At 41.2% G+C, this 15891-nt stretch overlaps 1 protein-coding gene across 3 annotated transcripts in view; it reads right to left on the bottom strand.

Moving 5' to 3' along the window:
- Positions 1-455: 455 nt before the first annotated feature.
- Positions 456-15891, bottom strand: part of zmym4.1 (zinc finger MYM-type containing 4, tandem duplicate 1) — a 68806-nt gene continuing 53370 nt past the window's right edge. For all 3 annotated transcript variants that reach the window (XM_061931460.1, XM_061931461.1, XM_061931462.1), the window contains 8 exons: positions 14222-14407; positions 14051-14145; positions 10708-10879; positions 6331-6482; positions 6141-6255; positions 5823-6071; positions 5617-5752; positions 456-1365 (listed from right to left, as the gene is read on the bottom strand). In XM_061931460.1, coding sequence (XP_061787444.1) covers positions 1134-1365; positions 5617-5752; positions 5823-6071; positions 6141-6255; positions 6331-6482; positions 10708-10879; positions 14051-14145; positions 14222-14407 — 1337 coding nt within the window. In that variant the 3' untranslated portion in view covers positions 456-1133. The remainder of the gene's footprint in view (positions 1366-5616; positions 5753-5822; positions 6072-6140; positions 6256-6330; positions 6483-10707; positions 10880-14050; positions 14146-14221; positions 14408-15891) is intronic.

The following is a 15891-nucleotide window of genomic DNA, read 5'->3' as shown; positions in this document are numbered from 1 at the left end:
TCTTTTAAAATAAGGACGTTCCTGATTGGTCGTGAGTATCTTCACTTCAGTACGGCATGTGATGATTGGATAAAAAAATCCAATGACGTATACTAATTGCAAAACCTCCAAAATGATTACGTGTTCCTTTTTCAGCTAATCTTTTGAACAATATCCCTTATCTGATCCGTCCATTCTTAATTTGGCTGTGTGCTATTTTTTACAGTTTTATTAGCAGTCAAAATGCTAATCTGCCCGCCCACTTTTGCCTACCGGCAACTATCGGCAGCCATGTTGTCATTTGTCAGAAAACACCCATGTGACCGAGACGAGCCAATCGAAAACTAATACGTCATGATTGACAGTAATAATAGCCAATCATTGACCGCAGGAGGATGGCGTGCAAAATAGCGGTTTAAATAAATACATATGACATTGCATATTTACTAAAATAACACTTAGTCAAGAGTCGCAGATAGTTGGTTGTATTTTATTTAAAAAAGTGATTAATACAAAACGTTGTGTGAAGGAACATGTGGCTGATATAATTTCTTGTTTACATACCTAATATTCGGTAGAGGTTGTCATGCGATGTCTTAAAAGGTGCGTTTGACATAACTTGAATTAGATGTGGCTTGACCTCTCCGGATTCTTCTTTGTAAATGCGGGACAAACTACATCAAGTTCTTTTAGCTAGGCCACCTACAGTACTTAGATTGAAGAGAGGACTTTCTTTTTTTGAAAAAATACAAAAAGAGGGCGGTTTAATTTCACAATCTATTGGCCAGACTTAAAAAAACAAACAAAAAACAATCTAATACATTCCCCCTCAAAAAAGTCACCTCACCAGTTGTTACTGTTTTTCAGCAGCAACCATTTTTCTGTGATGGAGGAAGAAAAATGTTGAGGGAGTTCGGTGGGCTCTGACACAACTCGCCGCCACGAGAGCAACGAGGTGCGTTTAAAATTTCACAGGGAAAAGAAAGAAAAAAAAAAAGACCGGACAAATAGCAGACATGGTGTCCAAACACAGCAGAGGAAAACATGTGGTTCAATACGTGGTTAGTTGGACCTTCAACAAAGATTACGCTTCTTTTACGGCACAAGTTGCCTCCTCAGTAAGAGTCCACTGGCGCCGTCGGTGCGCCTCGTCATCATTCAAACTCATCTTCGGCGTCTGGGGTGTAGTCGTCGTCGCCGTCCTTGTTGGGCGACTGCTGACTCGCCGCCGTGTGCAGCTCTCGCACGGCGAGGATGCGCGTGAGCATGGCCTCCTTGGTGTCCTCGCCCAACGGCGTGTTGGAGAACCACAGCGGGCTGTTGGGGACGCAGCAGCGCTCCGGAAGCAGGTAGAACATGTCGGTGCGCTGCTTCATCGTCTCCGAGCTGGACCAAACACACACACACACACACGCGTTAAAGTCGAGTCATATGACAAAATGATTTAATAGCAGTAGAGATGTCCGATAATATCAGACTGCCGATATTATCGGCCGATAAATGCTTTAAAATGTAATATCGGAAATTATCGGTATCGGTTTCAAAAAGTAAAATTTATGACTTTTTAAAACGCCGCTGTGTACACGGACGTAGGGAGAAGTACAGAGCGCCAATAAACCTTAAAGGCACTGCCTTTGCGTGCCGGCCCAGTCACATAATATCTACGGCTTTTCACACACACAAGTGAATGCAAAGCATACTTGGTCAACAGCCATACAGGTCACACTGAGGGTGGCCGTATAAACAACTTTAGCACTGTTACAAATATGCGCCACACTGTGAACCCACACCAAACAAGAATGACAAACACATTTCGGGAGAACATCCGCACCGTAACACAAAATAAACACAACAGAACAAATACCCAGAATTCCTTGCAGCACTAACTCTTCCGGGACGCTACAATATACACCCCCCGCTACCCCAAGAGAGAGAGCATGAGGAGGTTGAGGTGGGTGGGGTTGGGGGGTGGGTGTGGGAGAGGGGTTGGGGCAGGGTTGAGGTGGGGGGGGCTAGGGGGCCGCGGGGGGTGTATATTGTAGCGTCCCGGAAGAGTTAGTGCTGCAAGGGGTTCTGGGTATTTGTACTGTTGTGTTTATGTTGTGTTACGGTGCGGATGTTCTCCCGAAATGTGTTTGTCATTCTTGTTTGGTGTGGGTTCACAGTGTGGCACATATTTGTAACAGTGTTAAAGTTGTTTATACGGTCACCCTCAGTGTGACCTGTATGGCTATTGATCAAGTATGCTTTGCATTCACTTGTGTGTTTAAAAGCCGAATATAGTATGTGACTGGGCCGGCACGCTGTTTGTATGGAGGAAAAGCGGATGTGACGACAGGTTGTAGAGGACGTTGAAGGCAGTGCCTTTAAGGAACGCCCTCAATAATGTTGTCCTCAGTGTGACCTGTATGGCTGTTGACCAAGTATGCCTTACATTCACTTGTGTGTGTGAAAAGCCGTAGATATTATGTGACTTGGCTGGCACGCAAAGGCAGTGCCTTTAAGGTTTATTGGCGCTCTGTACTTCTCCCTACGTCCGTGTACACAGCGGCGTTTTAAAAAGTCATAAATTTTACTTTTTGAAACCGATACCGATAATTTCCGATATTACATTTTAAAGCATTTATCGGCCGATAATATCGGCAGTCCAATATTATCGGACATCCCTAGTCTAAACTTAACCGTTACCGGTATATTTTTATTGTAATATTTTCAGAATGTGTTTGTTCTATTTTTGGCCAAAGTAAGACAAAGAAAACAGTCTGAAGTTGTCTTTATTTTTTAGTTTTAATGCCATGATTTTAATAGTCCGGCCCGCGTGTGCACAGATCTTCCTCCATGCGGCCCCTGAGCTAAAATGAGTTTGACACCCCTGATATAATCAGATGCCAGCTTTTTTGCTGACATCAATCCGATATCTATATCGGGTCCGGACACCTCTATTTGTTATCAATGTTTCAAAGTGTTCTTTTGTAACTTTGACCCCAATTGTCTAATTTTGCAATTTTAAGTTTTCCTTAAAATTATAGTTTTGTTTTGTTTGTTGTTAAATATTAGTGTGGGAAAGTTGTATTATTTATATTATTAGCAGTTGAAAAGCGCTTGTTCATCATAAACTTTGGGCTTATCTAAGACCTGCCACGTTTTTTACTCCAGCTTCTGCTGATAACACTGCTGAGCATAGCCGTCTCAAGTGGCGATTTCTGTTGGTAAATGAAAAACCATGAGAGGTTATCATCACACGTCAACATCTCTGTCAATGTAAACAAGGAAGTAAGCTATACAGGGAAATGTTTTATTGTTTGCACAGTCGACATGCGCGTTTGAAAACAGCTTAGGGACAAACTGGATTGGTGATGACAATGATTGGCCAAAATGTGCAACATGGTAAGGCCCACCTAAGCAGTTCCCACTGTAATGAGTGATAATAACCAACATTTAAATATACATATCGCGATAGGCACGTATCAATCACTTTTTCCCTTTCCTCTTCGTCGAAAGAAGAAAGTTGCGACGCATGAACAAAGGCACTCGCTCTCTGGGGACCGAGCAACGCAGGAAGTGATCACTGATCAGTGGGAAGGACACGCTAACAGCCAATCAGGTAACAGTAACAACTATCAAGTTTGGTTGCGCCATCTTGTTGCCTCACGGTTGATTCTTTGCATGGAGTGAGAAGTCAAAATGAAGAAATTGTGGATAAAAGAGGAAAAGTCAACTCGCCAGTATGGCAAGTTTTTGGATTTTTAAAAAACGGATCACAGTCAGACCAATGTGGTCTGTAAATGATGCAAGGTGCTCATCCCCACCAAGACCGGTAGCCGCACTCACCCTTTAGAGCACAGCTGTAACTTCCTGGCACTAAAACTGCAGAGAATCGTTATTCTCAGGTTTTTCTATGTTTACATTTTCACACCTTGCACTATTTTGTTACTCTTTATTAAGCATTTATTACATATTCCTTATTTTTGCACCTTCATTTTAAGAGCTTATTGTTAAGTGTTCAATGTGATTTTACAATTTTGTTTACCGTATTTTTCGGAGTATAAGTCGCACTGGCCGAAAATGCATAATAAAGAAGAAAAAAAACACATATAAGTCGCACTGGAGTATAAGTCACATTTTTTGGGGAAATGTATTTGATAAAAGCCAACACCAAGAACAGACATTTGAAAGGCAATTTAAAATAAATAAAGAATAGTGAACAACAGGCTGAATAAGTGTACGTTATAATAGGCATAAATAACCAACTGAGAACGTGCCTGGTATGTTAACGTAACATATTATGGTAAGAGTCATTCAAATAACTATAACATATAGAACATGCTATACGTTTACCAAACAATCTGTCACTCCTAATCGCTAAATCCCATGAAATCTTATACGTCTAGTCTCTCCTCTAAGTGTCCGCCCTGAGATCGGTAGGTTGTGAGTTCAAACCCCGGCCGAGTCATACCAAAGACTATAAAAATGGGACCCATTACCTCCCTGCTTGGCACTCAGCATCAAGTGTTGGAATTGGGGGTTAAATCACCAAAAATGATTCCCGGGCGCGGCCACCGCTGCTGCTCACTGCTCCCCTCACCTCCCAGGGGGTGATCAAGGGTGATGGGTCAAATGCAGAGAATAATTTCGCCACACCTCGTGTGTGTGTAACAATCATTGGTACTTTAACTTTACGTGAATGAGCTAAATAATATTATTTGATATTTTGCGGTAGTGTGTTAATAATGTCACACATTGAGTATAAGTCGCACCCCCGGCCAAACTATGAAAAAAACTGTGACTTATAGTCCGAAAAATACGGTACATTGTTTGTTTTCCATGGTACACTGGAAAAACTCACAATCTCACCAAGTATATATATTTCTCATTTCTAGTCAAAATATCGAAACACACTTAATGCAAGCCACAATCTCCCGAGTAGTATTTTTTCAGTAAGACATGAGAACTTGTTTTTAGACAAATCTCCTGAGGAAAAATAATACTACTTTTGAGCCTCACAAGTTTGTTATAAGACACAAAACTTTACAATACTAGTAAATGTAGCCAACACGTTTAAATTGCTAATTTCAGGATCACTTTTAAGTTTTTAAAGTTTAAATATAATGTATTTTTGGAGGGGGGCGTGGCCTGCGGGCCTGCAGCGAAGCGGGGTGTGCCAGGATCGGCCTCGAAAACAGCGACAGTTGATTAGATAACAAGGCCCAGGTGGGCCATCTACGCACCTGTCGCTGATTTTGAGGCCGGTCCTGGCACACCCCGCTTTTCTGCAGGCCCGCAGGCCACGCCCTCCTCCACAGTTTTATTTCAAGAAGTCTTACCAAGACAATTTTCACTTGTTCCATTGACAGATAGTTTTGCTTATTACAAGCAAAATATCTTGTATTAATTTTTTGTACTCTTTTTAAGAGGGGAATTTTTCTTAATGTTATGTTGACATTTCCTTTCCTTTCTGCCTTGATAGCTGAGGGGATTATAATCAGAGAAAGGTTACATTTTAAATTATAAAATGTACATTTATAATTTTATCTCCTGGTCCTTATTTTCCATAGGTCATAAAAATGGTCAAGAATTATCGATATAAAACACTCATATCGTGATACAGTTACAGCCTGGTTTCACTAACATACGCACCACTTGGACAGGTAAAACTCGTAGAGTCGGACGGGACAGCGCAGAGGATTGTCCGTGTTCTCCATCATCTCCAAGATCTTCTCCTCTTTGCCCTCCTCCTCTTTGCGCTTCTTGGCCGGCGGAACAATGTCCGGATCTGAACACAAACATACGATGGTTGGACACGCCGCGCCTCGACAGTTGGCCGCCGTCGTTAACCTTGCTACCTGGCTCGGCGTCGCTGGCGGGTATGGGCGGGTAGAAGCGCAGGAAGGTGGTCTTGCCGTTGCTGTTATCGGTCTTGGTGCAGCGCATGACGTGGGCGAAGGACAGCTGGCGGTGGTGCTCCGCCGTGGTGAAGCCGAAGTTCTTGCAGAAGAAGTAGAGCAGCGTGTTGAGGAGGACGATGGGCGAGTACACGCCCAGCTGCTTGCAGTCCCACAGGTACTCTTCCGCCACGCGGGAGTGGACGTAGCCTGCGGCGAGAGGGCGCAACGTGACAAAGCGTTCAGAAACGCACGCACAGCGGATCGGCGCCGACTCACCGCTGTCTGTGAGCAAAGGCTGGAACCCTCGGAGCATTCCGGTGAATTCGGTGGAGAACTTGCAGTAGAAGGGGTCCATGAAAATGTTCTCCACTCGGCCGTTCTCAAACAAATGCTGCAAGGGGGCGGTAAAGGCGTCAGCGACTTGTTCAAAGCTCAACACTTACGGCGTCTCTCAGCGGGGTCTTGCCTGCTGGATGCCCAGACAGAGGTAGAAGAGGCTGTCGGGGCAGTAGCGCTCGCCATTGGGCCGCTTGACCTCGGCGATGAAGCGGCAGAGGCCGTAGCTCAGCTCGGCCGTGGTGCAGCGCAGGATGTCGTCTTTCAGCACCAGGGGGCGCACTGCAAGACGGTCAAAAACAAAGCAAACGTGGGAACTGGAATTCTTGCTTAACATATAAGGCGCACTTAAAATCCTTTCATTTTCTCAAAAATCGACAGTGCGCCCTATAACCTGAATGTACGGAATCATTTTGGTTGTGCTTGCCAACCTCGACGCTATTTTATTTGGTACATGGTGTAATGATAAGTGTAACCAGTAGATGGTAGTCACACATAAGAAATACATGTGGACTGCAATATGACACCAGTAAGCAACACCAAAACTTGAAATGTTCCATTGAGAATATAGAACATTACACACAGCGCTCAAAAAGCTATGAAGCCGCACCGCTTGATGGATTGTCGGTGCGTCACGGCTACAGTCGTCAGACGTACTCTTCAACATACGAGTATGGTGTGTGTGTATAAGGACCGCAAAATGGCACCTATTACAAGACATTTTATCGGGCGTTTTGTTCCGCAATATTATGCAAAACCAACTTTTCTTCCCGTCTGGTACCTGCTGATGTGTATTTGGGATCTGCATAAGTCCTGAAAATTTGCGCGCGTGCGCCTTTGTAGTCCGTATCGACACCGTAGTCAATAAGCTTCTTCTTTTTCTCTATCCTCTTATTATCATACTTGCCAACCCTCCCGATATTCCCGGGAGACTTTCGAATTTCAGTGACCCTCCCGAAAATCTCCCGGGGCAACCATTCTCCCGAATTTCTCCCAATTTCTACCCGGACGACAATATTGGGGGCGTGCCTTAAAGGCACTGCCTTTAGCGTCCTCCACAACCTGTCGTCACGTTCGCTTTTCCTCCTTTCAAACAGCGTGCCGGCCCAGTCACATAATATATGCGGCTTTTACACACACACTTGAATGCCATGCATACTTGATCAACAGCCATACAGGTCACACTGAGGGTGGCCGTATAAACAACTTTAACACTGTTACAAATATGCGCCACACTGTGACCCCACACCAAACAAGAATGACAAACACATTTCGGGAGAACATCCGCACCGTAACACAACAGAATAAATACCCAGAACCCCTTGCAACACTAACTCTTCCGGGACGCTACAATATACCCCCCCCCCCCCCATCTCCCGAATTCGGAGATCTCAAGGTTGGCAAGTATGCTTATTATGTGACATTCATCCTCCGCTGTTGCCATTTCTAATATAATACAGTGTAAAGTTCTAATTTATATCTGTCAGTAGACTCGCTATGGAAGCGCTAAAAACTACCGGTGTAGTGAGTTTACATTATTCACCCACGGAACTTTAGTTCTTAGAGAGTTCCGGTCGAACGGTTTTTCACGGGACACATTTCCGGCGTTGTTGTTGCACTAGTGAGCCACGGATGAGGAGACGCTGCTCTGTTGTTGATTGAAGTAAAGTCTGCATGTCATTAAAACTGTTAGCTCCATCTTTTGACACTTCTTATTGTTTACTTTATTACTCTAGTATACTCTGGACTGAAGCTGTGTGCCTTCATTGTTTTTGTAGCTGTTGTTTTGAGGTATGTTTAAAAAACATAATGCACTTTGTGAAAGTCAAAGTATAGTATTTCCCATAGTTGTAGTGGGTATCAGGATTATTTCAGGGAGAGCAGGTCCCAAATTCCAAGCTGCTGTTTTGAGGCATGTTAAAAAAAAAATGCACTTTGTGACTTCAATAATAAATATGGCAGTGCCATGTTTGGACTTTTTTCCATAACTTGAGTTGATTTATTTTGGAAAACCTTGTTACATTGTTTAATGCATCCAGCGGGGCATCACAACAGAATTAGGCATAATAATGTGTTAATTCCACGACTGTATATATCGGTATCGGTTGATATTGGAATCGGTAATTAAGAGTTGGACAATATCGGAATATCGGAGATCGGCAAAAAAGCCATTATCGGACATCTCTCGTCGTCATGTCTTTCATAATGATTGTGAATGATAGGTAAAATTCCCCAAAAAGTGAAGTTCCCCTTCCGACTTGTAGGATGACTAATTCAGTGTTACTATTAGAGTGGGCCCATGGCCCCTCTGTCCTTGTAAGTTTGGACCCCAAGATCAAAAACATTAAAGGGGAACTTCACTTTTTTTAAATTTTGCTTATCATTCACAATCCCTATGTAGACAAGAACACATATATTTTTCTTCTTTTACGCATTCTAAATCGTAAATAAAAGTTTGTAAAAATCAGCCAACAATGGAGTCAATGGGAGGTTCTCTAAGTAATTTTTCAACGAGTGTGCGGTGAGATATTTCGTGGTGTGCCATGCAAAATGATTTAATTTGACCTAATTGTTCTGAAAAATAATTTTTGTAAAGCAATAATTATAATCCGAAAATAATGTGCCGTTGTTGAGCATCTGTGCTGTTGAGAGATTGGCAGAGTAAGCATGAAATACTCCTCCATATCAGTAGGTGGCAGCAGGTAGCCAATTGCTTTGTAGGCCTACTTTGAGACAAGAGAAATAGTGATGCTTGGATGTTTATGGTTATGGTTTGAATTTGTCTCGAACAATTCTTAATTCTGAAGAGAACGACTTTGTATTGTCAATATAAGCAATTGAGTTTAATTTTCTAAACATTTTCTACTGGTCGGGTGTATTGGGATTTTTTCAATTAAAAAAATGTGCCTTGGTTAAAAAAAGGTTGAAAAGCACTACAACCACGCAAAAACTGCCAACAATAATTCATATATATCTTGTGACCAGAATATTAACCAAGTGTTACTGATTTTGTTATAAGCTATAACGCAGACGATCTACTTTTAGCGACGCATTGGTCGCAGAGAGCTAACTAGCTTATGCTGCTATATTGACATACTGAGCTGCTGCATCGCCTCTGAGTTGGTGAAAGTTAATCATAGCTTTCACTTGGATAGTAGCAGGATGTGGCCATGAACTGAGAAGTTAGTAAATTTTCACACTTAACTTATACCCTGAGACGGTGAGAAAGTCACAAAAAGAAGCTTGTTTGTGATAACTTTTTTTTAACCCTTTGTGTGGATTATGAATATATCTTCATCTAAACGGGAAAATTTAAACATCCTATCGGTTGGCACCCCAGTGAACGCAGATATTGTACAGTAAGGTATTGTTTTATTATGTTTGTGGTTTGTATATCTTTGTTAGCACTTAGCAATACTGCTACATGATGCTAAGTGTTTCACTAAAGCTGCATCTGTTTACCACGCAGCTTCTCCAACATGTTGCTCATCCTCTTTATATTCAGGCTCAAAAATATAAGTTTCTGGATCATCACTTGTACCAAAGTCGTCTTTGGTGTCTCTCACAAAGTATGCCGTGAGTAATAGATTTGTTGTTGTTGCTGAAGGGAAAAGCGAACTTTGTAATATGTCTGAAATTAATACGCTGCCGTATGGTTAATAATGGGCAAATGAAGAAAATATGACATGTTATTATGAATGTTACTACATTAAATATATACTTACAGCTTGTATATAAAACTGTAGATTCCTAATTAAGCCTTTAGCTTGACGCTCCTCTACTTTCTCCTGCTCCGCTTGCTGCGGCAACAACAAACAAACTCCAGACGCTCCTCTTCGTTTTGTATCGTTTACGGTACTTGTCACTTAATTATTCAAAAACGTAAAACAATAACGATGTGGGAACAAATGAATGGCAAAATAAAAGGAGTTTTTTACAGTAGGTGTTAGAAAAAGAAAGATTAAGAAAAAGTAAGAGTGAGTTCAAAAAACTGTGTGGCTCAATTCCCCCGCACCTGACTGCCATTACCCATAATGCACTGTGTCCAAAAAACCCGCCTACCACACAGATCCTTCCGCCATATATGCAATTTACACAGTTACGTCATCAAACTATTTAGACAAATGTAATGATTATTCTAAGCATGCAAATAAAGTAAATAGTCCCATTTTGGCTGAATAAACATAAAGCACCTTCCATAAAAATGTAAATTAACTTAAACAGCATTTAGGCTCCTACAAAAACGTTCATAGAGGTGTTTTAATGTTTTTAGCGCACTGTTATAGCAGACTAGAGGGACTCCCATTAGCTCTATTGCTAGAAGACTTTTACTAACGTTTATTTCCAATTTAGAATGTATAAAAAAAGTTATTGTCTTACATAGGGATGTGTGTAAATTCCCCTAAAAGTACAGTTCCCTTTTTAAGAACCCCTATTGCATAGCATGCAAGCAATATGGATTCCTCTGTGTCCTACAAATCTTGACAAAACAGTTAACTGGACTTACACCCAACACGTGGCATCTCCTCATTCGGCTGAGTCTCCCTCCAGAGGACCCACCGCTTCCAAGCGTCCACGCCGTATGCACTCTTAAGTTTTCGGACGTCGTCAAGTGTGGCGTTGGGGGAGGGGTCTTTTTTCTCTGGCGTCTCTGCTGCCTTGGATAACCGCTTACGACCCTAACGGACAGCGGCAGAGGGATGAAAATCTACAAAATTCCTGCTGCAGCTTTTAAACAATTATTTATTTATATTTTTTAAAGTTAGCGCACACATGTCAACTGCTAGCTACTTCTACATCCATCCTCATTGTGGAGTCATCACCAAGTAGACTGATGTCAGGCGTACATCTGACAGCACTTTCTAACTATGCGGCAGGTCCCCATCTTACAATAAGGCGACAAAAAACTTTGTCTGATTGCATTGCAGTGCTGCCATCTGATGGCTTAAACCAATATTGCTGGTCATTGCATTGCCCATGAGCAATTGTGCAATACATCGTCATATCGGTGCATAGAAGCATCATATATGTGACATTCAGACAACCCTTCCCACCCATGGTCTGATTATTTAAAAACATTAAAAAAACAAACAAAAAAAACACTAAAAGATAATATAACTGTTGTAAAAACACAACTTTTCCACTGAACTATGTGGACATTATTAAAAAATGTCTAATCGACACACATAATTCTAAGTAACACCCATTTAAATCCATTGCCAAGCATTATGGCTAAAATGCACAACACTCCACACTTAAGCTGCTTAATATTTCTGATGGATTACAAAACTATAAGGAGGTGGCCAGGGAAGTAGACAAGGTAGAAGAGGTTCACATACTCTTAATATTCAATGTTTTATCATTTATTCTTCATACTGTAGTGATGGGGGGTGTCAATTCTGTTGTTGTTCAGTCTGTTAGCTGAAGCTCGTTGTAGTTAATGCTTTAACAAACTGACGTGTCTCTGACCATTTTGTGCAAAGTGATCGTTGTTGCTGTCCTAAGAAGTGAGTCCTAAGAAACAGCGATTGTTGAAGGACTGGGAATATATACGCTGTGGCGCTGTTACGTGCATTGCTGAACTGTATACGTAGGAGTTGTTGAAAATAAAGCTACAGCATTAGGATTAGATCCTCACAAAAAAAAAAAACAGTTACTTTTTAATCAGAGCTGTATTCTGTAGCGAAAAAAGGGCTGTTGTATGTGCGTGTCTGCGTGGGGTGTCTTTTGTGTGTGTGTGTGTGTGTGTGTGTGTGTGTGTGTTGACACGCACAAGTCCACATGACAGCGTTTGGGTTGACTTTCCCCAAAAACTGGGCTTCAACGCAGCTGGTTGTACAGTATTTTTACATGTTTGGAAAATTCCATCTTCAATTTGGTATGACATTTATATTCAGACCTAAATCATTGTAATTGCCGTCCCGTGTGAATTAAAGCATCTGTTTAACTGTGACCAGTGTACACACGCACCCTCACAGTTGTGCATAAATTGGAATAATCAGAAATATATATATATATATTTTTTTATATTTTAACTACAAGTTACTGTCACTTTCTTTTACACTTTTCTGATGTAGTGATGTAGATATTGAATGTATTATATTTGATATATCTATTATAAATTAACACACAAATATGTATATTTGTGTGTATGTATATATATATATGTATATATATATACATACACACACACACAAATATATATGTACATATATCCATATATATACATATACATATGTACACATAATATACATATATACATTTATATATACAGTCGTGGTCAAAAGTTTACATACACTTGTAAAGAACATAATGTAATGGCTGTCTTGAGTTTCCAAAAAGTTCTACAACTCTTATTTTTTTGTGATGGAGTGATTGGAGCACATACTTGTTGGTCACAAAAACATTCATGAAGTTTGGTTCTTTAATGAATTTATTATGAGTCTACTGAATGGGACAAAGAAAAAGGAGGATTACCTCCAAATTCTTCAGGACAACCTAAAATCATCAGCCCGGAAGTTGGGTCTTGGGCGCAGTTGGGTGTTCCAACAGGACAATGACCCCAAATACACGTCAAAAGTGGTAAAGGAATGGCTAAATCAGGCTAGAATTAAGGTTTTAGAATGGCCTTCCCAAAGTCCTGACTTAAACGTGTGGACAATGCTGAAGAAACAAGTCCATGTCAGAAAACCAACAAATGTACCGGTAGGTGAACTGCACCAATTTTGTCAAGAGTAGAGGTCAAAAGTTCAACCAGAAGATTGTGGATGGCTACCAAAAGCGCCTTTTTGCAGTGAAACTCGCCAAGGGACATGTAACCAAATATTAACATTGCTGTATGTATACTTTTCACCCAGCAGATTTCGTCACATTTTCAGTAGACCCATAATAAATTCATAAAAGAACCAAACTTAATAAAGGTTTTTTGTGACCAACAAGTATGTGCTCCAATCACTCTATCACAAAAAAATAAGAGTTGTAGAACTTATTGGAAACTCAAGACAGCCATGCCATTATGTTATTTACAAGTGTATGTAAACTTTTGACCACGACTGTATACACACACCCACATACATATATATGTACATATATGCATATATATGTACATATATCCATATATATATGTATATATATATACACATATACACAAATGGATGGATGGATATATATACATATATACACATATACATTCACACATTTATACACACAAACGCATATATACACACACATATGTATATATATATATATACACACACACACACACACACACACACACATATGTGTATATATATATATATATATATACACCGGTATATATATATATATATATATATATATATATATATATATATATATATATATATATGTGTGTGTGTGTGTGTATATATATATATATATATTTTTTTTTTAAAATATATGTATATGTGTGTGTATATATACTGTACATACACACACACCTAACCCTGTGCTTCTCAAATATTTTCTGTTACGCCCCCCCAGCTAAAATACTATCCCCCCCACTCTCCATCGTGACTATAAATAATACAAATTGTCTATAAAATTGTTACAACTATTCCTGTGCATAACATTGTAAGCTTATTAACATTAAAGGAAACAACACACCGGTATTTCCTCGTCTCCCACCGTGGATTACAGTGAAAACAAGTGCTACCTGCGCTTCATCATATTCTGGTACGGCAAAAAAAGCATGTTCCCCCGAGGTCACACCCGATGGCATCGCATTGCACCGCGCCCCCAGGGGAGACCACCCCACTTTTTGAGAAGGACTGTTTCAACCTTATGTGGCTCTCCGAGTCAAAAAGTTTGGAGACCCCTGTTCTAGAGATTACCTTCTTTTCTCTGGATTTCCGAGCTGCTTGTCGTCGTCGCGAGCCGACGGGCAACAGGGACTGCTCACGCAGGTCACTCATCCTCTCCAGGGTTTCTAGCAGAGGAACCACAGCACACATCAGAAACGAGCCTTAAGGGATGCGGTTCCCAAGAGAAGTCGGATCACTTACCAACAGGGAAGTCAGCTTCGATGTCCATGGGAGGCGGGGGAGGGGGAGGAGCCTTAGGGCCAGCCTTCCTGGGCGGGACCCCGGTTCCAGCGGCAGGACCCGCGGCTGAGGAGGACTCATCCCAGTTGTTGAGCAGACTGGCCAAGTCGTCCGTGTCCATGTCGTCACTGAAGGTGCTCATGGCGTCTGTCAAGACATGTCATGCAAACATCATTCAAGCAACAATAGGGAGGACACAATCTGATCCATGAGGCAATTTCACTTTTCCTGATAAGGTACACAATTAAGTCGACACCCCTCAAATCGACATTAACAGTAAGTGAAACTAATCATTGCCTGCACATTCACTTGTAACGTTCACCAGAGACTTATAGATAGGCCTTCATTAGGAATGGGTACCGAAACCCAGTTCCATAATAGGACCAGTGCCAACGGTAACCAGACGGAACCAGTAGTAGCTATCGGTGCAAAATGAATGCTGACTTGCAACGAGTGTTTGGCGGTGAAATTGTACAATTAATGTCTCTGTGTAGCTTTCCATACAGAGTCTGGTGCTCGTTTTAACTTTATTGCAAAGTGCCAACAGCAGCCCTCAGAAAGAAGGCTCTGAAAAACCACGACCATTTAAAAGTGAAAAAGACGGACATGGAGCTGGTACACAGTAGCAATACATCGATGATATAACATTACCAGAAATTATATGCATATTTAAGGGCAGCAAACAAGTAGAAACAAGGTAAATATCTAATTACGTAGCTAACGCCATTTTATATGTTTGACTTGTATACGATTTTTTTTTTAATCAAACACATGTGAGGACATGTTGGCATCTAAAATTTGTATGTTAATTCTTACAAGTTGTTTGTTCTAAAATCAAATTCTACTCCACCAATTAATACCTTTTTAAATGTGTATGTGTTAAATTGTTATTTACACATCATACTTTATCAGTCTTTTTGTTTAATTTGGATCTTGGACTTTCTCTCTGGCACTCATCGAGGGTGGACGCGCCCCTTCCCTCTCCCTTATCTCTCCTGCTTGCTTCTTTGTCTTGGCTTAACTTTCTTGTTGCCTCTTTTTGCACTGCTCTCCAAATCGAATCATTGGAACTATTTAACTGGCCTCAACATAATTGACAAGATCTTGGTTTTGGGCGAACCTGCTGTCGTGACGAAGCGGTTGTTGCTGGACACGCGACGGACTCTTGGGAGAAGAAGGAGTGCCGCGTGCCTGGCGACCCTTTTCTGTCGAGGACGTGAAGATATCTACCTATTCGGAATTATGACAACAGGACATCTGCTGATTGGTTTGTCCACAAATTGGAAGTTGCTGGCAGTCTTCAAAGTACCCCAAAGCTGCCACGAATGATTGGAGGATGCGAGAAGAACTGTGGACACTCTTGTGATTTGGATAATTGGACTGTCTGCCTGGCAGGATTTTTGAGAAACAATCATAGACAATTTAGAGTGAAAAGCTAATTTTCATTTTCACTCGCATACAAAACATTGTAACTTGGATTGTTTCCCTGGCTTCGAGACTCTCCCGAAGGACAGTGTGGCGAAGACACAACAAACTCCCTTCTTGTCTCTCATGGACACACACACCTGTTGTTGTTGACTTTAGACTTATCGGCTGCACAAGAATCAATGCCGCGGTACAGAGACACACTG

The sequence above is a fragment of the Nerophis lumbriciformis genome, linkage group LG37, assembly GCF_033978685.3.
Source record: "Nerophis lumbriciformis linkage group LG37, RoL_Nlum_v2.1, whole genome shotgun sequence".
NCBI classification, from domain to species: domain Eukaryota; kingdom Metazoa; phylum Chordata; class Actinopteri; order Syngnathiformes; family Syngnathidae; genus Nerophis; species Nerophis lumbriciformis.
The sequence above is the reverse complement of the archived record's forward strand: the minus strand, read 5'-3'. Positions and strand labels throughout refer to the sequence as shown.